Source organism: Ovis aries, chromosome 1 (assembly GCF_016772045.2).
Source record: "Ovis aries strain OAR_USU_Benz2616 breed Rambouillet chromosome 1, ARS-UI_Ramb_v3.0, whole genome shotgun sequence".
In the NCBI taxonomy this organism is placed as follows: domain Eukaryota; kingdom Metazoa; phylum Chordata; class Mammalia; order Artiodactyla; family Bovidae; genus Ovis; species Ovis aries.
In genome coordinates this window covers 18,194,457-18,221,955 of record NC_056054.1, presented here as the reverse complement: position 1 = coordinate 18,221,955, position 27,499 = coordinate 18,194,457, and the positions used below count along the sequence as shown (strand labels likewise).

Sequence of the window (27,499 nt, the reverse complement as noted above, 5' to 3'; positions counted from 1 at the left end):
TCGCGAGGGAAAATGTCAGATTCCCTGTCTCAGTGGCGGCAGCAGGCGGGTTGGAGGGGGAGTGATTCAGCCTCAAGAGTGCGGAGTGAGAAGAGCTTTTCCTGCCATTACCCGGCGAGGGAGAGGCTGGCGCGCTAATGGCTTCAATTACCACTCAGACAGGAACGCTGGGCAGCTCACCCCCAGCCAGCTTGTGCCGGGCACCCCCACCCTGTAACCAGCCCGGGCCGAGGAGGTGGGGAGGCAGCCGGCTGGGCATTGCAGGGCAGTTGGGACTCCCTGGGAGTGGCAGTCTTGCCCAGGGAGCTAGCTGGGTGCAAAGGCCACGGAGTGGGAGTGGTGTGGGGTGCTTCCAATGTGAGAGGAGCTGGGCCTGGCACAGAGCAAGGCAGGGCAGGGAGCCCGGCATGGACATGCAGGCCTGGGACACAGCAACCTCTCAGCGGAGCCGCGTCACCCAGGGAGCCCCAGGCCACTCCCCTGAAGTGCCCAGCGTGTGCTGAGCTGCACGTAAGGAACTCAACTTGGAGTCCTGGTCCCCAAGCTGGCTTTCTCCTCTCCCCAGCCCTCCTCCCAGGAATGGCCCTGGCTCTCTTCTGACCTAAGCCCACAGCTGTAGTCAAACCACCCTTTCACCCCACTCCTACATACCCAGCCTCTCTGGCCAGCAGGGGAGGCCTGGCACGGTTTGAGGGAGCTGCTTTCCTCAGGCCCCGCCCTCTGGCACCTTTGCGACCTCCTACTCCACTCCTTTCTGCCAAGCCCAGAGCCAGTCGAGGTTACGCAGACCAACATGGCAAGTCAGCATTTCACCTTCCAGGTGCTGTGTTTCAGGAGCAGGAGGGGGCTCACTCGGGCCCACAGCTCCATCCCAACTGGGCCAGGAGCAGGCTTGGTGTCTCCCCAATCTCACCAGACACCTCTCACACCCAGAAGCATGAACACACCCCAGTCCCCTGCTAGAGAAACCCTCCTCTAAGAAGGCCCCTCCAGAACTAGCGTGTAGGGACTTTGTGGGGACTTTTCCTCCAAAACTAAGAAGAAGTCTCTCTTCCCTTTAATGTGAGGACCTGAGAGATGCCCTCTGGGGTGGGAGCCAGTCTGGCCCTTTGGCTACCTCCCAAATGCCAGGGCAGGGCAGATGGCTCCTGCTGGGGCAGCAAGCAACAGGAGGGAGGGCAGTGCTGAAATACCTGTCCTGAGGTCATGAGTGGGGAAACTGAGGTCAGGGGTGGCAGGGAGGAGCTCGAGAGCACACAACCGTCAGGGATCCTGGTGCAGGGCCTGTCCTCTGGGCCCCCGCCCTTAGGGGAGTGGACAGTGTGGGCTGCGTCACCCAGAGGCCAGGCAGCACAGACACCAGGTACAGGGAGCTGACGTGTGGGCCTTAGGATGTGCAGCTCTCAGCTCTACAGCAGCTACCATTCATGCTGGAATCCATCAAAGTGCTTGACTGCATCCTATTTAATCCTCCCAACCAGCTTGAGTGGCAGGCATCATGTCCCGATTTACAGATGGAGCAAAATGAGGCTCAGAGGCACGTTACTCACCCAAGGTCACAAGGAAAGAGAATAAGCGGTCCAGAGCCCTGATCCTAACCACTGCCCCTCTTAAGCTGGAGGGCCCTGCCCTGCCTCGCAGGAGACACACAGGCACAAAGGAGTTACTGAATGGATATGAATGTGAACGCATAAAGCCACAGTGTAAAAACGGCTAACACAAGAAGATGTTCAACTGTTCTTGTAATCAAAAAAATGCAAATTAAATTGAGATGCCATTTTTCGCCTATTAACTTGGCAAAGATTTTTTTAATGGTAATTCCCACTGCTGGTGAGGATGTGCAGAAAAGAGGCCTTCTCATGCCCTGTCTGATGGGTGTGTAAACTGACACAGCCTTCTGAAAATATTGAAAAGGCTAAACATCGCATGTGGCCCTTTGACCAAGCAATTCCACTTCTCTGCATCTAGGAAATAATCAGTAAAGTGAACACATCTGTAAGGAAGCGCCCAGTCCCTTATTTCTACAACCAAGATACGGGAAACGTGTGTGTCCAACAATAAGGGAACGGCTGAATAGCTTAGGGTGCTTGCACGTGACACTCCCCCACAGCCATTAAAAACAACGATGCAGAAAAATACTTGATGGTGAAGAAGATGTTCATATTTTTTTTTAAAAAGCAGTCTACAAATCATTGGGCAGAATGTAATCTTGTTTTTGTTATATATATAATGCATGCACAGAAAATGGACTATAAGGAAATAACCAAATGTTAATAGTAGTGGTAAAGTAAACAGGTGATTTTTAATTTTTCTTATGTGCTATTTTATACTTACCAAAATTTCAACAGTGAACAGGTATTGGTATTGCAATTTTTTTTTTTAAAGCAACAGTCCAAGCCATATTTTGAAAATACGTGTAGACATAGTCAGACTGAAGCCTTCATCGTGGCAGGTGGGGGTGGGCGGCGATGATGTCACTCCCTGCCTGGGGCTTCCTATGTCCCCAGGAAAGTGTTTCGCAGCCTGGTTGGTCCTGTGTGATCTGCCCTCCAACCTCTCCAGGCTCATGTTGAACCACCTACTCTTCCCCACTTTACTGTGTGTCTTCCAGCCACCCTCCACCCCAAAGCCAAATGGAACCACTCAAGAGTTCTCTGAAAGCTCCACGGTCTCCTGCCTCTGGGCCTTGGTGTCAGCTGATGCTATTTCCCCACCAAGGCCCCCATCCCAACTCCCACTGGTCTTCAGGACTCAGACAACAGCTCCCTCCTCCCCTGAACCCCTGCGCATCCCCCACCCCCGGCAGTCCCCTGGGCCTCTCCTGCAGAACGCAGAACATACTGGAGACTGAAGTCGCAAGGGCAGGACCAGGTCAGATAACTCTCAGGACACAAGGCGTCATTAGGGCATGTTTGTGAATGAATGGAGGAGCCACCAAGTGAGAGAGGTAGTTAAAGTCCACATACAGAGCCCCAGCCCCCAGCCCAGGGCCCTTGCTCATAACAGCGACTGGGAACACACTTCTCTGAAGCCCCTCCCTCAAACCAGGTTCCACAAGAAAATCACATTCACTCCCACGAATCATGTACCCCAAGTGATACATAGCTACCACCTCACACCTCAGGTCAGGCCCCAGACCCCAGCCAAGCAACACCCCGGCTCAGCACAACACAAAGACACCAGGCATATGCCAAAAACCCAGCGATCATCGCTGTCCACCGCTGACCTTCTCCAACCCCAGGATGGCTGGTTCTGTCCTCCAAACACGCCGCAGTCCACGGCGGGGCCGGGGCCGGCCGGCCGGCTCGTCCCCTACATGAGTCTCCCCACCCCTCGATGCCGCATCCCTTCCCAGCAGGTACCTTCGAGCACTGAGAGCTTGGCACTGGTGTTGATCTCCCCCAGACTGTTGGTGGCCGTGCACTCATAGATGGCTTCATCTCGCTGCACCCGCAGCGGCTGGATCCGCAGCACAGACCCTGCCCCGTCATCAAACTCAATGACCTGCCGCAGGAGAGACACTCGGTCACAGCCTGCTCGGGACAGACACTGGGGCCTGCTCAGGCTCAGCCTTTCTCTTGCCGAGAAAAAGCCCCCAGGGAGGGAGATCAAGAGGAGGTGATATAGGACCAGACCTCAAAACAGGCAGACCCAGAGCCCTGCCTGCCCCTTCCCACACGAGGCTGTACCTCAAAGCGCTGGGAGCTGACTTTCTTCCCCTTCTTCATCCATGTGATGCGCGGCTTAGGTTCCCCCGTGGCTTGGCACACGAAGGAGGCCACCCCTCCTGACAATCCAGTCTGGTCCTCGGGGACCTTGACAAAGACAGGTTTGCCTGGAGAGAGAGGAACGTCAAGTCACCATGGGATGGTCACTGCAGACTTGGCCTGTGTCACAGAGGGCAGGCGTGGGGGAGGGGAAGAAAGGTCTATAAAGGAAACCATGGTAGTGATGCCCAGCCCTTACGCAGTGCTTCTTATGTGTCAGGCGCTCTTCAAAGAGCTGGGAGCAACTCAGGTGGGTTTCATTTTTGCTTACAGAGAACTCAAGGTACACGGAGATGATGGGATCTGCCCAACACGACAGCCGCTTAGTGGCAGAGCCAAGGTTTGAGCCCAGACAACTGAGCCTGTACTTTAACTGCTACACTCGTCTGTCTCCCATCCCCCCAACAATTCCAAGCTCCAGGACAAAGGCATGCCGAGAGCTGCTGGGAGCGGCCCAGCCTCTCTCGAAGACATGACTGCTCTCCACCCAGGGGATGGTACCACCACCTACCCCGAGGCTCAAGCCAGAAACCATGACTCCTCCTCTCCCCGGCCCCCACGCACCATCAGTCCCGGAGGCCTAGACATTCCACCTCCTAATCCAGAGACACCCTATCTCTGGATGTCTTCCCAGGTGAATGCTTTCCTGTAAATCTACCCTCCCCACCCAGCTCCCACTGACTGGGTGATTGCCTTCTGACAGCCTGGACGTCTCCCCAAAGTTCCACTGAGAAGCAGCCGGAGGGGGAGAAGGGAATGGGCTTGGACACTGTACGGTCACGCCCACCCATGCTCCTCTGATATACAACAGGGTCAACCTGGAATCCCACCACCCAGGGTCATGAGATGCGGGAAACCCAGCCTTCATTAAGATGTAGCAACGCCTCGTTAATCCCGACAGCGGATCCATTTCCTATTAATCAGGCCAATGAACAGCTCCAGGAAGGCTGATACCGTGAGAAGTGACCTTTCAGACCACCTGCTCGGTGCTGATGAGGCCAGGCCTGGCCTGGTCTCTGGCACAAAAACATGTTTGTGCAATGATGATAATCCCACTCTGTACCCGGTACTTTATCTCATTTAGTCCTCCACTGCTTGTGGTCCCCAGTTTAGAGGCACAGAGAGGTCAAGTCACTAGCTCAAGGTCACACAGCCAATGAGCAGCACATCTGAGATTTGAGTTCAAGCCTGTTTGACTCCAAAACACTTGGCAGAAACAGTTCACCTTGGTGTAGTTGGAAGCTTTGTCACGAGCAGAATCAGGGGGGTGGCAGGGGCCAAAGCCAGACCAAACAACTGAGGAGTAAGTTGGGGGTGAAGAAGTGGAGAGCAGAGAACAGTGACCGTTTAAAGGAGACTGGCTGTGATGGGGAAGAGAAAGAAAAGATGGCACTTGGAGGCGGTGAAGACTGGAGAGAGGTTTTTACATTCTCGTTTCTTTCTTTCCTAAGGTGTGACAGTACTTTCAAAAAATAGTTTTATTTATTGGCGGTGCTGGGTCTTCACTGCCGCCCAGGCTTTTCCCTAGCTGCAGAGAGCGGGGCCTACTCTCCAGCGGTGGCGCGTGGGCTTCTCCTGTGGCGGCTTCCCTCGCTGCAGGGCACGGGCTCTAGGGCGAGCGGACTTCAGCAGTCGAGGCTCGCGGGCTCGGCAGGTGCAGGTCTTGGGCTCTAGAGCGCAGGCTCAACAGCTGCGGTGCATGGGCTCGGTTGCTCTGCGGCATGTGGGATCTTCTCGGATCAGAGATTGAACCTGGGTCTCCTTCATGGGCAGGCAGATTCTTTACCACTGAGCCACCAGGGAAGCCCAAAAGATGGTATTTAAATGCTGATGGGAAGGAGCCAGCAGGGAAAGAAGGTGCTGATCCAGTACAGAGAAGAGGGACAACAGATGGAGCAGTGTCTCTGAGGACGGGAGGGTCTGGGGACCAACCACTAGGCTCAGGAGTGACAGCTGCAGTGCAGAGCTGGGAGGGCTCAGCCTTGCAGGGAGCAGGGAGGGGTCCATCTTACCCGGTGCCCCAGGGTCCAGCGGGCTCTGGAGGTTTTGGGTAATGGGTTGTGTAATTATTAAGAAAGGTCACTAACTATCTCTAAGCCTCATCTGCTAGGAAGTGCTAGAGGCAGGGGTCTGTGCAGACAAAACGTGATGTCTGTAGGCTGCTCCCACAGCTGGACTTCGCCTGTGGGCAGCTATCATCCTCTTTAGCACCAGTAGTATTATAATCCCCATTTTAGAGATGGGGACATGGAGGCTCAGCAGGTCAAACAACATCCAGATCAACACTGATCTGGTGTAAAGCCAGGATTTGAGCCAGCATTCCAAACCCTAAGCACAGCTCAGGGCTTCCCTGGAGGAGGGAGACTTGGGGACCTACCTGACTTGCACTTGGGAGTACCCAGAGGGGGTCGAGGGCAGCGCTGTTGGGGTAACACGCAAACCTGCTGGGGGCCAGAGTGGCACAGGGACACCAGAAAGGTTCAGAGAGCCTCAGGTTGCTTCATTCTTGCCCCGACTGCCCTCTGGAGGCTCTAGACACTCCCGGTCTGCAGAGCCTATCTTTGTACGCTGGTCCTTTCAGTCAGGTCTTATCAAATAGGACCCCTCCTCCCACATTCAGGGGTGGGGAAGAGTCTCCTACCCACCCCTCTGCATACTGAACACCCCTCCCCACACCTCCAGACTGCAGCTCCCCTCTCCTGCTCTGCCACCACTTTATTTTTTTTTTCCACACTGTCTGATTTTATATTATTATTTTTTTTACTTATTTTTTTTTTTAGTTTTTTATTTTTTAAATTTTAAAATCTTTAATTCTTACATGCGTTCCCAAACATGAACCCCCCTCCCACCTCCCTCCCCATAACATCTCTCTGGGTCATCCCCATGCACCAGCCCCAAGCATGCTGCATCCTGCGTCAGACATAGACTGGCGATTCAATTCTTACATGATAGTATACATGTTAGAATGTCATTCTCCCAAATCATCCCACCCTCTCCCTCTCCCTCTGAGTCCAAAAGTCCGTTATACACATCTGTGTCTCTTTCCCTGTCTTGCATACAGGGTCGTCATTGCCATCTTCCTAAATTCCATATATATGTGTTAGTATACTGTATTGGTGTTTTTCTTTCTGGCTTACTTCACTCTGTATAATCGGCTCCAGTTCTGCCACCACTTTAGTCCAGACAACACCTTCCCTCGACTGGACACTGCGCCAACCTAACCAGCTGCGTCCCTGCCTCCAGCCTTGTCCTCTCCAGCCTAGTGTCTACTCAGGAGCGAAGTGGCAGCCTCTTTCCTGATCAAAACCCTCTAGAAGCCTCCCATGGCTTCTGAAACAAGACTTACTCCTGTCGTGGTGGATAGAGCCCTGCCAGGTCTGACCCCAGCCCTTCACACCCCCCGGAGCCCTGGCTTCCCATCCTCTGGATGAGCAATGCACATCCTGCACCTCAGGGCCTTTGCATAAGCTGTTCCTCCTGCCACAAACCTCTTAGACCACCTCTTTACCCACTGTCTCCTATCCACCTTTCTGATCTCAGTCTGGACATCATTTCCTCAGAAAGCCTTCCTTGCCCCTCCGCTGTCGCCCCCAGCTCGACTGGCGTGGTCTGTGTTTGGGGCCCTCTGGTGACCCCCCTCTGCCTCACAGCCGTGCTCATGGTTTGTTATGTCCCGTGTGAGGTTACTGCTTTTGCTCACGGTTTGTTATGTACACGTGTGAGGTTATTACTTTTCCCACATTGTGGAGGAGTATTTGATTCATGGCTGCTTCCCGACAGAGAACAATAACCCTGGGCAGGGCAGAAACCTGCCTGCCTTGATTCCCTCCCTGTCCCAGCGCCAACCCCATTCCTGGCACAGGGCAGTGGGGGGCACAAGGGAGGTGACCTGAAGACCATGAGGGAAGGCCTGCGGAGGAGGATGGAGGCCTCGGGCCCCTCACACACCACACTGGGGAGCCCTCAACGCCTGCTGGGGAGAGCAGCCCGGGGTGGAACCACCCTGGTTCCTGCCTCAACCTGCCAGCTGCAGAAACCAGAGGCTGGAACCTGCTGAACCAGACGGCTGGGTGAGTGTGCCTGGGGGTGGGGCCTCTTTGCCAAACAAAGAACCGGGAGCTGGGGAGGCAGCCAGGTACAGGTCACGAGAGAAAGGGGAAGGCCTGAGTACAGTGGAGGCTGGAAGGTGCCCAAGGCCTGGGGCTGTCGAGGAGGCGGAACCTCCTGGGGAGGCTGGAGAGTGGCCAGGGCCCTGCCCAGCCCACCCACCCACCAGGCCCTGGCAAAGACTGGCAGTGTGCAGTCCAGGGGGCAGGTCTCTCCCCTTCATCAGACCAGACCCTCACTTCTCTCAGCCCACTCACCCCCAAAGGAGGGCACCTCTCATCCCACAGCTCTGCCAAGCCCTCGCCTCTTTCACCAGCTGGACTTCTGGGGGCACAAATTCTGTCTCCCCGCTGCCTTTCCCACACTCACTCCTGCTACCCTCTCCAGGCTCACCTTTCTCGACTCTTTCAAAACAAAAACAAAAAAAAGTCCCTGCCACGGGCCAAGCACTGTGCGGGACACAGCTCAGGTCCTGTGGCGATGCCATCCCACCCAAGTCCATGGGCACCCCCCTTGCCTGTGCATGTGCCCAGCCCCTCTCATGCACCCTACTCTAAAGCCTATGAGAGCCTGCTCTGCGCCCCTCAGCCTTTGGGCTACAGTCACTGGTCAGGTCTCCAGGCAGGCAGGTACCCTCAGTGACTCAACCACTCTGCCCAGTACTGACCAGAGCTGGCGTCCAGGGAGGGTCTGAACAGAACTTCCAAGGACACATGCCTGGAGGCCACCTCCCCTCCATACCCACCCCTCCCTGACCACATGGAAGTCACGGCTGCACAGGCCTTTGGGCAGCAACTCCCAGGGGCATATGCCCCGGACACTCTCAGGTAGCTGAGCCCATGCCAAGTGGGAGGGAGTAGCCTAGGAGAAGAAACAAGTGGGCTGCCCCGGGGGGCCATGGGTCCCAGGGCCCAGCCAAACTGAGCTGCCTAAGGCTACTCTCCAGGGAGACGACTGCTATTTTGTACCTTCCCTGCAGCCCCTTGTACACAGGCACACAGACACGCAGCAGCTAGGGGCTGTAAGGGAGGGCAGGGAGGCGGGTTTCCCCGGCCCTGAAGAGCCTAATGAGCTGGGGACTCATTAACACTGGCTCCTGTGACCACTTCTGGCATCCCCAGGAGGGAGGTTCGCTCAGAGACAACCCTGGGCTCCCAGGGGACACACAGCAAGCTCCAGGTCATGGCCTGGGATGGAGGGAGCACGTATGAAGTGTCAGATGCCTTGAACATGTGACCTCAGTTAACCTTTCCAGGTAGAAGTGACTATCCTCATTGTGCAATAGGAAAACAGTCCCTGAGAGGGAAAGCAACCTGCCGGAAGTTCCACTGAGGGCAGAGTCTAGACGGGCCACCAGGTCTGGCCGCCCCAAGGATGGGGTGGTGGGGTGGGGAAGGCACCGCTGAACCACGTGCAGCAAGCACGCTACCTGGCCCGTTCCAGCTCCACGGGCCGGGTCAGGGCTGCGATGACAGATACATCCCCAGTTACTTAGGACTCTACCTACCCACCTATACTTCTAGCCTTTAGGCATTCTGCTCTGCTGCTGCTGAGTCGCTTCAGTCGTGTCGACTCTGTGTGACCCCATAGATGGCAGCCCACCAGGATCCCCCGTCCCTGGGATTCTCCAGGCAAGAACACTGGAGTGGGTTGCCATTTCCTTCTCCAATGCGTGAAAGTGAAATCGCTCAGTTGTGTCCGACTCTTCACGACCCCATGGACTGCAGCCCACCAGGCTCCTCCGTCCATGGGATTTTCCAGGCAAGAGTACTGGAGTAGGTGGCCATTGCCTTCTCCACATCCTGCTCTGGGCTCCTATGATTTCAAGTAACTGGTCTGCCCTACGCTGTCCGGGAACAAAAGGGAGATGGTCCTCACAGTGGTCCTCTCATGGGCTCCAGGGAGAAGCCCGTTCCTGCGTCTTCCCCTGTCTCATCTCATTAGGCAACACCCCCCCCCCCAACCTTTAGCAAATGCCCACTCACCCTTCAGGGCCCTGGTTTTCCAGGAAGCCTCCTACCCCCTCCCATGACGCTTAGGTCACTACCTCTGGGGGTGCCAGCACCGCCCCCAGCACAGCGCACGCTGTAGTAACCCCACCGCAGGTTCCAGATGCAGGCCTGTGTGGATTCTTCCCACTGAGCACCTGACAAGCACACAGCAGATCAGCAGAAACCTCTTCCTGCTCAGGACCACCTCTGCCCCCACAAGCTGCCCTCTTCAGAAACACAAGCCCCAGCTGGGGGAGTCCCCGAGCCCCATGCCCAGGTCCCCGCCAGAGCTGACTCGGCATTGACTCGAGGCCTCTGGGCTAACTCTTGGCAGCTGCCTCTCCGCCCCTCTTCCCTGCACTTCCCTCAGAGGCCAGGGCCCCCATTCATTTGTCTCGTTAAGAGGCCTATAGAAACACATTTGTCCGCTCTGCGCTCCACTGCTCCGGTCGTCAATTCTCTGGGGCGCCTGCCCTACCTTTTGCAGCAGCTCTGTCCACGCTGCCTGCTTGCCCTGGCTAGAAGTCTCCCAGGCCCAACCTAAGGCTGGCCAAGGTGTGGGGGCAGGGACAAATCCAAACGTCTGTGCCTCCTGGGGTCAGGTCATCACAGCCCCAGCCCAGGTCCCTCTTCCGCTCTCTGCCTGTGAGCAGAACCCAACTCGCCTGTTTTGGCATCTCCAGCTGGTTCCTACCTTCAAGACCATGGTCTTTGGGCTCTGGTCCTTAAGAGACCAGCATGGAGGTTCTTAGACTCTGCTCTGTTCCACTCTGCTCCTACTAGGGGTTCAGGCCTGACCCCACCCTTCCAATTCAATGACTCATCTACCAAACTCCAGGCCCTGAGCTGGACAATGGTCTGACCCCCTGGGACTTGCAGACCTGACGCAGAGTCACATGTGCCCAGGGGAACAGCACATGACCAAGGCTCCTGGAGGAGGTGATGGCTCCAGGTGAGTGGAAATCGTCAGGGGAGGGGACGGGGAAGAGGGTTTCTATCAGAGGAAACAGGAGAGCATGGGAGCAACTGAGAAGTCAGCACGGGGGGTGGGGTGGTGAAGGATGGGGCAGGTGAAGGATGAGGCTGGCAGAGGCTCAGAGACGCAGGGCCTGGACCCCAAGGCTCCAACTGAAAGGCAACAGAGAGCGAGGGATTTTCAACTGAGAGACAGCGCGGTCAGGTTTTCATTTTGCACCATGACTCCCACCATGGAACAGAGACAGGAAGCCACCAGGAGGTTGTGGCCTGCAAAAGCCCCAGAGAGCGCTGAGCCTGGCTTGGATGAGGCCGTGGAGGGAGAGGTGGATGCATTCCAAAGACATTCAGGAGGGAGAAACAGCAGAACCTAGTGATGGATTAGATGTGGGTATGAGAGTGGGAGGAGGCCCAGGTTTCTCACTTGGGTGGCTGGGTGGGTGGGAAAGCCATTCACAGGAGAGAGAACACAGAAAGATGGGCAGGTCTGGGGGGATGAGGGTGTGGGTACAGGTTCCAGCATGTTGGGTCTGAGCAGGAGAGGAGGCAGTTTCGCTCCCAGGTGTATTGTCTCTGACAGCCAGCAGCGTGGTCCTCCCTCTACTCTCAAGCTCCCATTTGAAGGCCCTAAGAGTGTCCAGAGTGAGGGTCGGGGAGCGAGGCCAGCAAGTCAGTGTCCAGGGGCTGACTCTGATGAGCCCTGGCCTCCTTGCCATCTCAGAGTCACACCCAGTGACTTCTGCCCCGGGCTGTCCCTGCAGGCTCCAGCTCTCTCCAGCACCCCCCACCCTGCCCTGCTCCAGCTAGCCTGGCCCTCTAATCACCAGCACCTTAAGGCTCTCATTACCCCACGCCCCGCACCCCAAGAGGAATACCCTGTCTCCCCCTTGCCCTAGGAGCCCCACCCAGCTCAGCCTGGAGGACAAAGGGCGGAGCTCTCCAGTTCCACCCCCTCCAGGGTCTGGTCCTGAATAATTAATGAGCCCTTAGGAGAAAGGGCTTGGGTGGGGCAAGGAGAGAGCTCTGCACCCAGATACTTGGGAGAGGGGGTGGGGGGAACCTATGGCCTGCTGACCCCCGGGCTGACCCCCAGGTTGGCCCTGGGCCAGCTCTGGGCTCCGGACAGGATGGGAACAGCCTCGTTCCCCGGGGACCTTGGCTCCGACCTCGCCCCTCCTCCTCCGTGTGCAGATTGGCTAAATCTGCCCTGTGCCCCGCCTCCCGCCAGTAACCAAGCAGTGGTAACCATGGTGATGGGGCGGGCTGCGGCCAGTCTTGTAGTGCCAGGCAGGGGGAAGGGCGGCAGGAAAGGGACCAAAGTTCCGAGTTGGATCTGGGCAGGGGACAATCCCACCTCCCCCAACACACAAGGAGGGGCGCTGGAGCCCAGCTTCCTGTGGCCAAGTGCAATCTTCCCCCACTCTAAGGGCTGAGGGGCTGGGGGAGGGGAGGCCCCTCTGCCTTGATGCAGGGAAGGGAAGGAAGGGCTCAGTGTCTACAAGGGCCTAGACCACAGGAAGGGCTATGGAGGCTGCCTTCTCACCCTTCCCTGGACCTGTGCACACACCTGGTGTCCCATTCACACATCCACACATGTTCCTTGTATGCAGCCCCCCGATTCCCACACCATCCCCTGATGCAACCCACACTGTGCCTTCTGCACAGGTCCACAGCAGTGGACACAGTACCCGCCTGAGCACATCGTCTGTGACCACACAAATCCTGGGCACGTCTCACCTTCAGCCCATAAACAGGGTCACACTCACACACGCCCCACCCTGCAGCACTGTAAGAGACAGGTGGGTATTCCACAGGGTGCTCCTTGGAGGCAGATGCTCCAAGGGGGAGGCCTCTCTGGGACAGAAGGTCTGGAGGTGTATTAGCCATCGGTCTCTCCTGGTGACTGATCCCATCCCCCCTCCCGGAGTCCTACTAGGAAGAATGCATCCTTTCCATCTGGGAGGCCCCACACCTTGAGGGGCCAGACTTACTGTCACCATGAGCACCTGCCACCAAACCAAGCATCACAAGTGCAGGGACGAGGGGCACCATCGTCCTCCCTGGGGCTGGCTCAGGGGTCATCCGGGGCTCTAGCACAGCGGCCAACCACAGCCTGGGACAATCAACCTGTGACGGAGGGAAGGGCAGAGTTAACTGGCTGGTATCCATCCATGTCCCACTGTCCACCCGCCACCTCCTGGCCCCCACTTACCACCAAGACCACCTAGTTCAACAGACACCCCCACTCTGGAGTGTGCAATGACCATCTAGACCTTCCAAATCTTGTGCAAACCCAGACTCCTCACCGATTCCCTGGAGACCCCAAGGATAACCCACCAGTCATTTGCAGGGAGAGTACAAGACGCCCTCAGCTCATCCTCTAAATCTGAGTAGGGGGCAGGGGCTTCTGAGAGCAGAGGATGTACAGGGATGTTCCATTCCGGACCTAGAGTTTCCAACACGCCTCCATAAGGGGACTGGGACAGGGAAACGGGGTCCAAGAGACACAGACACACAGAGGGAGACGGAGACCGAGACAGAGCAGTTAGCAGACCCACAGAGGCCAGGAACTCCAGAGTTCTGAGGCCTCCTGTTGCCCCTCCTCTGCCCAGCAGAGCCTATATGCTGGGCACAGGCCTCAGAGCACAGCCCTGGCGGCTACAGACAGGATCCAGGTATCAGAGGCTGGGAGCCAAAGCCGCAACCCGTCTGGGCTCGCCAGGACGCGCTCTGGACGAGTTGCAGCCGCCCTGCCTGGCCACCCTCATCCTACCCAATTCCCATGGCACCAGCCTTCTCTACAAGAAAATCACAGGGAGACCCTAGTGGCCAGGACTGGGGGTGCTGGACCCTGAGAGTCAACCCCACACCTCCTCTGCCCTACCCCAGTGGCCCAGAGCAGATCAACTGACGGGGTGCAAGCTCCAGATGGCGACTTGCTCACAACTGCCCTCCGGGCTAAGCCAGGAACCCAGGCAGGGGAAGACCATACGGGATGGTCTGAATGCCTCCAGACCTTTGCTTACAGGGCTCCTCGGTTGAGTGTGCTCTTTCCCTCTCCACACACACCCTATCTGGCCCCTACGCAGAGCACTCAGCATGGTCACACTAGACAGTACAGACACACTGCTATCACTCCCCGGCCCTGATGGCGAGCTCCTGAGGGTCTCTCTCCCACGGCTCCCATTCAGGGGTCTTCAGGAGATCTGCTCCAGTGCCCACCAGCTCGACTCACACCTTGCTCTGGGACAGGGGCTGGTGTACAAAGTCCCTCATTAATGCCCTCGGCACAGAGTGATGGTGGACACACCTCAGGGCTCCACGGCGGCTCCTACAGACTCGGGTGGGAGAGGGGACCAGACCCAGCTGACCCACAGGGTGAGAGACTCTGCAAGGAGGTGACAGGGCTGGGAACAGGGAGAGACCGGACTCAAAGATGGCTCTGCTCTGCCCTGGAACTTGGACCCCAGTCTCAACCGGGACAAAGTTCCGAAGAGCAGAGGGCAGAAAGTGAGCAAAGGTGCTGGGACAAAGCAGGAGGACTGCGCAATGAGGTAGGGGCTAACCACAAAGGGGAAGAGGGGGACTGGCTCTTGTCCCAAGATCGTACCGAAAGTCTGAGATGGACTGAGCAGGAAAAGCAAGAGCACTGAAGCAGCCTCGTGGGCATCCAGCCCCATTTACCCCGAACCTGGGGTTCTGCTCAATGATCAGAGTTCAGGTAGCTGAGACCAGGAGAGAGGGCGTCCCCACCAGGATGCCTTGTATGGCCAGGCTGGGATGGAGGTCACGCATCACTAGGGCCCTGCCTGTCCGGGCGTGGTCCCCACAGCACTGTCGTGCCGCACGGTGACCAGTGATAGAGTCCAACCTCCCAGCAGACACCAGGTGGTGAACTGCCGGGCCGGGCTGTCATGGGGTGTGGGCCCTTGATAACACCATCCTGCATCCTTGGTGCACGCATCAGTGACGTGCTGCACCACAGGACAGAGGCAGAGGGGACCAGTGCAGACACCATGGGGTGCAACAACACGACATTCACAGAGGTTTCCCTCCCAGGTATTGTACAAGCCGTCCAGGTGTGAACCTGTCCCCCTCCAGCACCCGTGCAGACACACAGATCTCTCTGGCATGGATGCAGGGGTGACACCGTGGAGGTTCAGCACAGCACAGCCGTCATGGAGTGTAACTCCCCGGTATAACGGCCACTGAGCCACAGTCCCCTGTAGCTGCCTTGGCATAGCAGTGCATCTCCCAGGCAGAGACATCATGGAGGTGTAGCCATCCCGGCCAGATGCCATGTGAGTGTGGACAGACATCACGGGTGCGCAGCTGCCTGATGGACATTACCGAGGTACATTATCTTAGAGAAATAACACCAGTTATCAGTATCAGGGGGTGTCAGTCCCCAGCACAGCCACAGCGTCACTTGGTCATGTCTGCTTCTTCTCTGACCCCATGGGCCGCAGCCTACCAGGTTCTTCTGTCCGCGGGACTTCCCAGGCTAGAATACTGGAGTGGGTTGCCGTTTCCTTCTCCAGGGGATCTTCCTGATGCAGGGATTGAACCTGAGTCTCCAGCACTGCAGGCAGATTCTTTACTGCTGAGTCACCAGAAAAGCCCAGTACAGCCATCGTGGGGCTGCTACTCCAGAGCAGATATCGTGTGGTACCCTCTTGGATGAGATTCTGCCCATAGGTGTCAGAGAAACTGGGCCTCTGGTGAGCCCACTGCCACTGTAACAAAGACAACTGGCCCTGATGTGGGGACTCCTGGCTTGCCCTGTGTATCTGGGTCTGGAGTGCCAAGGACACTGCTCCGATGCAGAAAGAGGATAGACAGAGGTGAAGACGTTGAAAAGATGACAGTCCCTCCTAGACAGCTTCTCCCAGCAATTCCACGGACATGGGGACACCCAGAGTGATGGGGAAGCATGGGGACACAAAATACAGACACGTTCTCAGGGAATTACTCTGGCCAGCACATAGCTGTCCCGGCTAGGGCTTCTCCCTTACCAGCTCCCGGTATGAGCAAGCTGCCTCCGCCCCGACTCTGGGCACAGAGCCCACCCCAGTGTCAGGCGGTGCAGGCCGCTCCCAGCTCCAGGGCCCCGCGCTGAAGTCCCATCAGAGTCCCAGGCCCCGGGTCTAGACACTGGCCCTGCCCCCAGCCCCAGGGTGCCCAGGGTCACCTGGGAGGAGACGGCAGGAGGGGAGCAGGGAGGCGGACTGACGCCCGCCTGGCTGGGGTGGCTGAGAACCTTCTGAATTCAGTGCAGTGGCGCTAAGAGCAGAGTGCCCACTTCTGCCCATGGCTGGGCAAGTCTGGACTCTCAACGGCCGAGATGGAAACACAGCCTGAGCGCCTGCACACTCGGCTCGTCTCTGGATTGCACTGCGGACCATCGGTTCTACCAACTGACACACTTGGGCAGGAAAACAATTCCGTACTGAATGCTATTGTACAGTATCACTGGATGCCATTTTTCTACACTCAGAATGGTTTTCATATATCCTTTTCCTTCACTACATCAGCGTAAAGCTGCCAACTGCCCTTTCTTGGGAAGAACTGTCCTTTATTCTGAAATTTTGTCCTTGGTGTTAAAATGTCCTTTCTTACAGGAAGTGATGGGGGATAGCAGATACCAGTTATTTTTTAATAATGTCCTTACTTTGGCAAAATAAAAATGGCTAACCCCATGTCTGGCCTCCAAGTCCTTCTGGAAATTGTACTGGTTTGTGAAATTGAAGAGCCTGGGGATCTCTGCTGTGAGGAAAAAGAAAGGAGCAGGAACCACACCAAGCCACAGGATTCGAACACAAACATCTCGGACAGGCCTGTAAACAGCCAGGCCACCTCCATGCAGCCAGCCACCCGTGCCGGCCTCAATGGGGGCTGCCCCTGGGAGACCATGTGACGCCGGCCATAGCGGCGGAGCGTGGGGGGGTTCCCTGGCTGGAGAACAGCTGGGATCATTCCGAGGCCTCCTCATGAATATGCAAACACAGATTGATTTGTTTCCCTTGGGCACGTGTTATTATTCACAAATATTAATTAGTCTCCAAATACCACCTGTTCCTACAGCTTCCTCCCCACTTCCTCCCTGGGCCAGGACCCTGGCTCCCAGGGGGGCCTGGGGCCCCAGAACGGACGTTAGTAGAAAGAGGGGTATGCAGGGCCCCAGGGAGCGGCTGGCCAAGGGGAGAGGCCAGAGCCTGGGCAGGAGGAATGTGAGGGCGGGCAGCGCCGCGAGCTGTTCATCTTCTCACCGGCGGGCAGCTAACCGAGCCCTTTTGTCACGTCCCGGACACTTCACCGCGTGGCACTGCAGCAGCGGCCGCGGAGGCGGAAACAGGCCTTGTTACTCTTGAGAAGGGAAAACCAACGTGTTTCCAACTCTCACCAAACCAACCACCAGATTAAGACGGGAATAAATCAGTCTCAGCCGTGCTGTGACCTCGGCCCGGAGAAAGGAGGCAGCCGGCAGCAGGCCGCCTTTGCTCCTCCAGCTAGTTGGTCAGGGTCTAGGAGCACAGCCAGAATCAGCCCCCCTTCCCCAGGAAGCTGGGATCCTGACCCCCTGGCTGCTGCTGCTAAGTCACTTCAGTCTTGTCCGACTCTGTGCGACCCCATAGACGGCAGCCCACCGGGCTCCCCCGTCCCTGGGATTCTCCAAGCAAGAACACTGGAGTGGGTTGCCATTTCCTCCTCCAATGCATGAAAGCGAAAAGTGAAAGTGAAGTCGCTCAGTCCTGTCCGACTCTTCTCGACCCCATGAACTGCAGCCCACCAGGCTCCTCCGTCCATGGGATTTTCCAGGCAAGAGTACTGGAGTGGGGTGCCCTTGCCTTCTCCGGGCAGCCCTCAGCAATTCAGGCTCCTCTGTGAGCAGACAGCGAGCCTATGAAGACTGTCCCAGAGTCACTGGGGGAGGCACGAGCTCCAGCAGAGGCTTAGCTCTGGGGGCAGGAGACCAAGGGGCCAGCAGAGGCACCTTCCTAGCTATAACTCCTAGGCCACCAGACCTCTGGCCTCCTTCCTCTGGGGAGTGGAGCCTCCTCTCGGTTAAAGTTCACCAACGTGGTGCCTCCAGGCCTCTGCACTCATTGTTCTCTCTACTGGAAGAAAGGCCTTCCCCTGGCCCAGCTGCCTACTCACCCACCAGAACTCAGTTCCAGTGGCCGAACAGTGCGGATCTTCCTTGAGTGGCCCTCCTCAGTTTTCCAGATTTGTACACACAGAGAAGGCAGCAAAAAGTGGCACAGACCTGTGCTTCTCAATCCAGGGCGATCTTGCCCCACGATGGGACATCAGGCAACGTCTAGAGACAGTTCTGATTGTCTGATGGGGGAGGGGGTAAGTGCTACTGGCATAGTAGGAAGAAAGGAGGGATGCTATTGGACATCCTACAGTTAACGGGTCAGCCCCCCAAAATTAAGGATTATCTGGTCCAAAATGCAGTCCTGAGGCTGAGAAACCCCATTGTGGACAGCAAGATCGTTCCCTGATGTCCCCTAGGTCCTGCCCTGGCCCCTGCCCCAGAACCCAGTCCCTATGACCCAGCCCCAAGACCCCAGGTATGCTTGACTCTTACATTAGCTGAACCTAGGTCTCTGGATCTCAAGGCATCTTGCCCACCCCCTCCCAGTCAGTCTTGCCTCCAGAAGCCCAGCCACATAGCACACCTTAGTCCTAGCCCTTCACATATGCCATCAGCAAGTGCCCTCCCCAGAGGACAGAGGGGCTCCATGTTCAGGCCCGTTTTCTGGTGAGACTGGGCTCCCAGGAAAGTCAGACCCACAACAGGTGGATGGACAGGTGATGGGTATCCCCATACCCACCCTCCCAACCTGACCTTTCCCAAGCTGGCCTTTCCAAGGCCAGTGACATGTCCTTGCCCCTGCATCTTCTATAGACACCCAAAGCCCACCTCACCACACACAGGGCCTGGCCCCCAGCAGATGCCCGATACATGCTCATTTCCTCCCCTCCCTAGGCCAAACCCATTTCTTCCACAGACCTCTTCACTGGCTATCATGCAGAACTATCCAGGGGGGCCTACTGGGCCCTGAGCCAGAAGGCAGGGTGATGAACAGGACAGTCATGGGCTCTGCCTTCAGGGCACTTGCAGAGGACTCAGACTCAACTGGAGCCCATCCTCCCTAACCCCTCCTCCAGGTCCCCAGCTCAGTGACGAGCACCACCGTGACCAGTCACCCAAGCCAGTCAGGCCTCTCAAATTCTCCCTTTCCCTCATCCCACCTATGCAGCTGGTCAATACGTTTGAATGTGTCTTGCCTCCATCCCAACAACCACCACGTTAGGAAGATCTCATCAGCACCCATGTCTTCAGTGGGCTTCCTGCCTCTGGTCACTCCCTTCCAGCCCCTCCTGCACACAAACCAACGCTCCCTTCAGTTTATAGACATGCATATCCGATCAAGGCCCTCAGCTTTGCCTGCTGCTTTTAGCCCACAGTAGCCATGCAGATAATGTTTCATGAATGGGAAAATGGGCGGATGAATGTGCGGATGCAGGTTCTCTGATTAAGAATGTTCAGTGCCTTCATATCGCGCTCAGGAGAGTCTTTAGTCTGACATCCAAGGCCCAACACACTTCAACTGCAACCAAACCCTCCAACTTCATTCCCTGCAACTCTGCTCTGGGCTTCTAGCAGATAGAGAGAAGTCGATTCCAAAGAGACATGGAAGGATGGGCCCCAGATCTTGTGAGGATCCTGTTCTTTCTTCCACAACCTACAGTCAACAGGAACACTCTTTTCTATAAAACATGGTGAATGGGAAGCACAGAGATCCTGGTGGAAGTCCTGCAATGTTACCCTGAAGTCTATTTCACACCTACAGCAGCTGACAAGCTGTATATCATTCCCCAGCCACCTCCACCACCCACTCCAGCCAGAGACTCGAGAGCCATCCGCGACACCTCCCCTGGCCCCCGCCTCCTGCCCCACATTCAACCCTGCACCATGTCCTGTCTACTCGGCCTCCCTAAATAGCACTCGGATCCCTCCTCTCCACCGCCGCTGCTGCCTTCCTTGTCTGGGCCTCCATTACCTCTCTGCCACACCCACCCTGCATCACCATGTCCCCTAGCGACAATCCTTTCGTGGCTCTCCACCAGTCTGAGTCTAAGTCTGAACTGCCCAGCCTGGCCCTCCGTGCCCCTACCTGGCTGGACACTCACCAGGTTTCCACTCACTCACGCCAGTCACTCTTGGACAAGCAGCACTGAGGGCAGGGCACCGGGGCCTCCGCTCCTTCCTGGAAAGAGGGAAAGAGGAAACATTGAGAACAGCACCACAGCAGACCATGTATGGACACAGAAAGACATTCAAAATGTGCTGCTTACGCAAGGGCGGAAAAAGCAGGTTACGGGACTGTTCAAGCAGGACGATCTCCATTTAGTGAAAATGCCCATCTCTTCGCTTCATTCACTCACCCCTTCCAGGCTCCTGAGCACCTACTATGCGCCAGCCTTTTTGCCAGGCATCCTGTATAGAGCTGTGAACAACACAGACCAAGCCCCTGACCTCAGGAGAAAAACTTGTGTCCAAAGTCCTTAGCGTGACCTTCCAGCACAGCAGTTCTGCCCGCCCACCTCTGCAGCCCCACCTGGCCATGCTCCCTTGCCAGCCAGCCGGCCGACAATTTCCTCTTCTGGTCCTCCACGTGCCATATTCTTACAGTCTCTCAGCCTTGCCTGTGCCCTGCTCCACTGCCAGGACTGCACTCCCCACCTGTTCTAGCCAGTGATCCTTCGGCTCTCAGAGCCAAGGGCACTTTCTCAGGGAGGCCTTCCAGGATGTCCCAGGCTACACACTTGGACCTTGCCTCAGAGCAGTGACCACAGATGTGATGATTTATTTATTTACACAATTGCTGAGTGGCCGCTGAGTCATAACCATAATAAGCTTGGTGCGTGCCGGCTCAGCTCCAGGTCCCCAGCTCCCAGCAGAAGGCCAGCGCATAGTAGGTGCTCTGTCAATATACGCTGACTGGGCAGATGGACGCGTGAATGAGTTCACGGAAAACAGCCCAACCTGGGGAGAACTGCACCAGCATCCATGGAGCCTTCAAAGAAGCTTCAGAAGCAATGTTTATTTTTGACTCTGTGCTGCTCTATAATTTCTAAAATGAAGGTGTGCCCCTGGATGCCTCTTCCACTGGCACACACACAGTGACAGGGCCTGGTCCCGTCCTTCTGGAACCATTATTGACCCCCTACCTGGCGTGGATCCCCTCCTGGGTGAGGGAAGGGTCTGACCTGCCCACAGCTCTCACAGCCCCCTCCCCACTGCTCAGCAGCCATCTCCCCGCTGCCCACGCCACTTGGGCCGCACCTTGCACGCATTTCTCCTTGGTCTCACACTGCCACACACAAAGGGATCCTGCCCCACACGGCAATTCCACCCTGGCTCCTCCCCAAACAAACCCATAGGACTGGGTCAGGGAGCCCCCAAGGCCAACCTCCAACACCTGGCACCTGGGAATCAGCCTCACTTGAGACTGACCACCTCTGCAACACAGGGGATGTCCTCAGGCCGGAGGCCCATCCTAACTGTCCAAGACAGGCCTGGCCAGCCCAGGACCATTCATGCTGACCCTGAAGCTCACATCCTCTCCTACCTCCACTGCCTCCTCCCCCAAGAGCCCAAAGCCCTGGGCCTTGGGATGGTCACACGCTTCCTGCCCTCAGCCCACCGGCTTCTCCACAAAGCTCCCTGTGGCCCCTGCTCCCAGCACACAGGCTGCCAGGTGGGTCTGGCCAGACAAACCAGCTTCCATGTCCCAAACTCAAAGGCCCGTTTGTCTGGGGATGCCCACTGGGGCCAGGCGTGAAGCTGTCAGCTCCGCCGTTGCTCAGAGACCCTGGGGCAGAGTCCGAAGCAGAGAATGGGGAGGGTCTCCCAAGCCAGCTGCACTATGACCATGCCCAAGGCCACATCAGGAGCCCTGGGCCTGGTGCTTGGACCTAAGCTGAGCAGCAGCCACACCTGGATAGAGGGGGATATGCCCCGAATGGCCTGGAGGTGGGTCAGAGGACAGACAAAGCAGGCAGAGAACCTTGCACGTGAAAAGACCATGAAGCACAAACAGGATTCCAGAAGAGCTAGAACAGCACCTGGAACCACCAGTGCCCAAAACAACCTAAGAGAGTGATTAGAATCATCCCTCAGGGTCACCTGCAGAGCTCCCAGAACCACCCCAGACACAGCATCAACCAGGGCTGCCGGGCACACCCAGGAGACCAACGGGAGAGCTACTCAGAAAGGGCCTGGCTGGTACCGGACCCAAGTTAGGAATCACCAGCTGGCACCCACAAAGGCCTCAGGAGCGAGATTGGCATTTGTGACCAGGATCAGGTGAGCAGGCCTTGGCACCAAGCCAGGGCTGGCCCCTGGCAGGGCTCTCTGTCATTTGCCAAGTCTGGAAGCCGGCCTGGCAGCAGGACCAGAAGCAAGCTAAAGTCTGGAGGAGCACAGACACTTCTCTCAAACGGCTCCCAGGCAGCCCCCATGGCTGCACCAGAACAGTCCCCGGAAGCAGCTGCAACACTGCCAAGAAACCAAAACCACTGTTCACAGATCTGAACACTGGGGACAGAGTCTGGGTGCATCTGGACCTCAGAGGCAGACACCTCACCCGAGGCCCAGGGCCAGGGCAGGTGGGGAGACAGGGGACCCAACACGCTGAGGCTGCCCCTTCTCAGATTCCCCTTCCCCCTGTTCCCAACGTCTCTTCCCCAGGGCTTCATCCTCAAGTCTTCTCACACTAGCCCACCTGAACGTCAGATACACCTGAGCAACACACATGATCCCAGGGATGGCATGAGGGCTGAGGGCTGAGGGCTAGGCACTCTCCAGCCTGCAAACCAAAGCTCAGAATTGCAGCTACTTTAGATGAGCAAATGCCCAAAGAGTTTTAAAAGCCCTTCCCACTGTGATTCTGATCGGGTGGGTTTGCACCGCTCCCTTTGATGATTATTACAATAAGAACTGCTAACACTGAGACAGCAATACTTACTAGATGCCAGGCCCTATTCTAAGCCCTTTCTGCATATTAACTTCAATCTTCTAACCACCGCACAAGATATGGACTTCTGCTATATCCATTTTGACAAAAGGGAAAACAAATTCAGAGATGTTAAGCAACTTGCTCAAGGTCACACTGCTATTAAGTGGTTTTGAACCCAGCAGTTTGAAACTAGTGTCTGCACTTTTTACCAGTGAGGCTGTCTTCTCTTGGGCACAGCTCTACACGCTCTCATATAACTCTCCATCCTTCCTCACACTTCTCCCGCGAGCTCCAGATTCTCACACACATCTCCCTCCTAAAAGACCCCCTCATCCCACCCTCAAATGCTCCAAGCATCTCAAAGGCCAACAGGTCGAACCATGACCTTATTATCTGCCTCTCCCCAAATCCACCTTTCATCCCCAAGTCCCTGGCTCAGTGAAAGCCCTATCTAGTCACTCCCAGGAACCTAGACCCCTTCCTCTCCCTCACTCCCATATCCAATAAATCATCCTGTCCTAATAAATATGTGCCTTCTAAATGGCTCCATGCTACCAAACCACCATTCTCTCTCATCTGACTTACCTTCACCCTTCTTCTCACTGGGTACCCTATTTCTATTTATTTCCCGCAGCCATAGAATCCTCTTCTGGAAACATGAATCTGATCACAGCACATTCCACATACCCCTCCCTCTCATTCAAGCTTTAATTATTTGGTGTTTCCCTTTTGTGTTCTCAGAGTAAAGTCATAGTTACTTAACAGGGCATTAGATTTGCTCTATTTCCGAACATGCCACAAGTGATAAGACCTCTGGGTGTTTAGACATACTTTTTTTTCCCTGCTCGCAGTGCCTTTTCTTCAGTTGGAAAACTCCTATTCATCCCTCAAAACCCAATTCAGATAGCCCATTTTCTTGGTCTTCTTTGGGACTCATCTCATCTTGATCTCTGAACTTGTGGTGAACTCCTCCAATCTTCCAACCTCAGTTCAGAATGGCGGCTGCTTTAGGTGAAGTTGATGCTGGACTTAACCTTAGCAGTTTCTAAGAAGGGGGCTGCCTCCTCTACACAGCAGTTAGTCCCATAGGAAGCATGGCAGCCCAGCTGAAAGTGCCTGGCCCAGAGTCTGGCACAGAGTCAGCAATCAATAAGAGGTTACTGAATTGCTCTGCATTCTCATGATGCAGCCTATTCCCCCAGGGACCATGAGCTTCTCAACGGCAGGGCCCTGGCTGCAAGCTTGGTCCAAGCACACAGCAGTATCAGTCACACCGGAAGCAATCGCCACTGCTGCTGATACACTGCCACACAGGGGATTCCCACGACAGCCTTCGCAACCAGCTATGGTTGGACGACCTCTTCCATTTTATAGGGAGTGAAACTGAGACTCAGGGAGAACGGGATCCCCAAGGTCTCAAACTGGAAAGTGGAGGGGCTGTAGCGTGTGTCACAGCCTCTGTAGGAAGCAGTCTGGGTCCTATCTCCTGCTAAGTGTACTGGACTTCCACAGTCAGGACTGACGAGAACAAGACTGGAGGGAGCACAGAGAGCAAAGGCCGGCATTTTGCTGCACATAAATATAATTCCCAAGGAAAGCAGCCAGGCTGCTCTTATTGCAACGCTCCCCCTCTCCCCGAAATCCCCTCCCCAAGTGCTTCACTAGCCTAAACCTCGCCTCCTCCCCTAGAAGCCGGGACAGCACACACACGCTCACTATGTGCACAAGGCTGACCAGAGGGGAGGCCAGGAGCTGCAGAAGGAAGGAGAGAAGAAGAAATTATATGAAAACTATTTTCTTTGTAAAGGGAGAAAAGAGGGAAGAGGAAGAGCAAGGAGAAAACAGAACTACAGAGATGTCTCCAATGACAAGGGGAAACTGAGCAAGCAAAAATGTATGAGAAAATGTGTGCACAAGAAAGCATGAGGCTGCACGTATACACACACCCTTCCTAGGCTGTGCACAGGGGAGCAGTGAGAGTGTAAGCAAGAACACAGGCTGGGACATGGGCGTGCAAACACAGCAGATTTTGGAGCTCTGGCTGTTGCGCAGGCCCAAGTGTGCAAATGAGAGGGCACTGGGGAGACAAGTGGATATGGAGTGGAGGTGGGGGTGGGAGGGTGAGCTGAGTGTAGAAACAGGGGGGTGTGAGTGTGTGGCCTGGGCTGGGGCTGCGGATGTTGGGGGGCTGTGCTTGGGGAGGCTCACCTACTCCTTCCTGAAGCCCTAGGCTCATTCATACCATCAGTGAAAAACTGGGATTTTCTTGCTCCCTGAAGCGAGAGTTAATAAGGAGCCAAACACAGAATTTCCTGAGATTTTTCTGACAGAACCTTGCTCTGGATCCCACTGGATGCCATATGCCTCTCAAAGGATCCCTCAGCAGATCTCCTGCCTTTTCGGTGGATCCTTCACCACTGAGGATCCCCCTGGAAGCACCAGCCCTGGATCTTTTTCCAGGCCTCTCACCCCAATGCACTCCTCTGGATTCTCTGCTCAGATCCCACACCAGGTCACTCTGGGAGCCCAAGGGGAGTCTTCATCACCAACACTTCCGCAGTCCAGACTCCCAGGCCTGCCCCCCCCCACCCCCGTCCGGGGCCCCCAGGGGAATCCAGAGGACCCTACCCCCCACTCCTGCCAGCAGCCTCCTTTCCATTTCACAGCTCAGACAGGTACCCGGCACCCACCCATCAACCAGTTCCAACTTGGGGGCCCTGCACTGGGGGGTGGGGGGTGTTGAAAAGAGGAGAAAAACTAGCCCCTCCCCCACCCTAGGGTGGAAGAACCAGAGGGGCAGCATTCCAGAGGAACGAGGAGGAGGTCTGGGTCTCTGCAAAGGGGCAGCAGAGATTCCAGTCCGTGGGAGACAGAGACACCAAGAGACCCGACAGAGACCCGGGAAGGGAGACCCAGAGATGGGGGAGGGAGCAGAGAGACCTGGGAGGAGAGAGCAGAAAGCCGGGAAGAGCACAGAGAGACCCAAGAGAAGGAACACAGAGACCCGGCAAGGAGCACAGAGAGCCGGGAGAAAGAGCACAGAGAGCCAGCGAGAGAGCAGGGGAGACCCGGAGGGAGTCGCAGACAGCAGAGAGACCCCGGGATTGCTTGGGGGGTGGAGTGGGTTGAAAGTGGGAGGCCGCGACACGGGGAGACAGAGATACAGAGGCTTTGAAGGGCGTAGAGAGACGGAAACACGGAGGGAAAAGGAGAAATAAGCCGAGACAGGATCGTGGGCACAGCGATGAGGACCGGGGCACACCAACACGGGACGGGACGCCGGGCGGCGACTGAGTGAACTTTCCGGAGCGGGTCCGAGTGGACACGTCCTCACGGGACAGGTCGTCCCAGGGCCTTTGGGTCACTGCACCCGGGGAGGGGCGGGTACAGCCCGGCCCAGCGCCTCCCCAGCCGGCGCCGGCGACTTGGGTGCGGGGGCTGGGGAGGTGGGGGTTTCCAAACTCGCGCCCCGCGCACCCCGGGACGGCACGTGCGCCCGGGCCGCGAGCAAGACGGGGGCGCGGCGGCTGCGGATCCCCCGCCGGCTGGGAGGGGGCGCCTGTGCGGCGGGGGCGGGGGCGCGGCCTGGACCCGCCCGGAGCTGGGGAGGCGGTGGGAGGCTGAGGGCCGCCCCCGGAGCGTGTCCGCGCCGGTGGTGGGGGCAGACGAGGTGGGACCCAGGAGGGGGAGCCCCAACGCAAAAGGGAAACTTTGCGCTGGGCGGGGGGGAGGGGGGCGGCGCGGGCTGCGGCTCAGGTGCGGCGGGAGGGAGGGGGCGAGGCGGAGAAAGGGGAAGGCGCCGAGGGGCGGCAAGGAGCTAGCCAGCCGGCGGCAGGGCGATGGGGGGGGGGGGTCCGTCTGCCGCGGGGTAACGCGGGGAGGAGCCGCCGGGCTTGGTGGGGGCGCTTAGCCGAGGCGGCGGGCGCGGCAGGTGGGGGCGCGGCCCGGCCTAAGCGGCGCCCCCAGCCCCCCGGGACCGCCCCCAGCTCCGCTCTGCGAACGCGGGGAGAGGGCGGGGGAGTGGAGAAGGGACCGATGCGGAGGGAACTGGAAGGGGGCCCGGGGGTCACTCACCGCCTATCCAGGGGCCGTCGGTCCGCATGTCCCCCCAAGCCTCTGGGGCCGCTGCTCCCGCTCCTCTTCTGCCGCCGCCGCCGCCGCCACCGGATCCCACTCCCGCCACCGCCACCCGAGCTGGAGCCGGAGCCGGAGCTGGAGCCGCCGCCTCTGCCGCCGCCGCCACCGATTCCGCCGCTCCCGCGCCAGCTCCAGCCGCGTGCCCGCGCCCACGCCCGCGCCCCTGCCCCTGCCGTGCGCGTCCCCGGCGCCGCCCCTCCCCTCGTGCACTCTCGCTCGTAGAGCTGCTGAGCCGCGTAGGCCCGAGGCCGCAACCCAACCCCGCGTGTAAACCGACCCGGACCCCAGTACAGAACCGGAACCCCCATAATAAGCATGGGCAGACCCAAACTTCCATACGAAGTCCGGATCCTACTAGAGGCTTCCAATCCAAATGTGAACCTGATATTACTCTAGGACCCCATTTTCTCTCCGTAGAGATCTGAACCTGCTATTGAGCCCAGACCCACCCCAACTCAACAGTAAGTCCAAACCCCCAAATCTGCCG

At 57.1% G+C, this 27,499-nt stretch overlaps 1 protein-coding gene across 14 annotated transcripts in view; it reads right to left on the bottom strand.

Moving 5' to 3' along the window:
* PTPRF (protein tyrosine phosphatase receptor type F) overlaps positions 1 to 27,139 on the bottom strand; it is an 84,403-nt gene extending 57,264 nt beyond the window's left edge. For 13 of the 14 annotated variants that reach the window (XM_042246994.1, XM_042247006.1, XM_042247042.1 and 10 more), the window contains exons 1-5: positions 26,950 to 27,139; positions 20,045 to 20,121; positions 12,832 to 12,967; positions 3,690 to 3,835; positions 3,363 to 3,504 (exon numbers count right to left, since the gene is read on the bottom strand). In XM_042246994.1, the coding sequence (XP_042102928.1) occupies positions 3,363 to 3,504; positions 3,690 to 3,835; positions 12,832 to 12,922 (379 nt within the window). In that variant the 5' untranslated portion in view covers positions 12,923 to 12,967; positions 20,045 to 20,121; positions 26,950 to 27,139. The remainder of the gene's footprint in view (positions 1 to 3,362; positions 3,505 to 3,689; positions 3,836 to 12,831; positions 12,968 to 20,044; positions 20,122 to 26,949) is intronic. The other variant, XM_042246995.1, reaches the window with a different exon arrangement.
* Between the last annotated feature and the right edge of the window lie 360 nt (positions 27,140 to 27,499).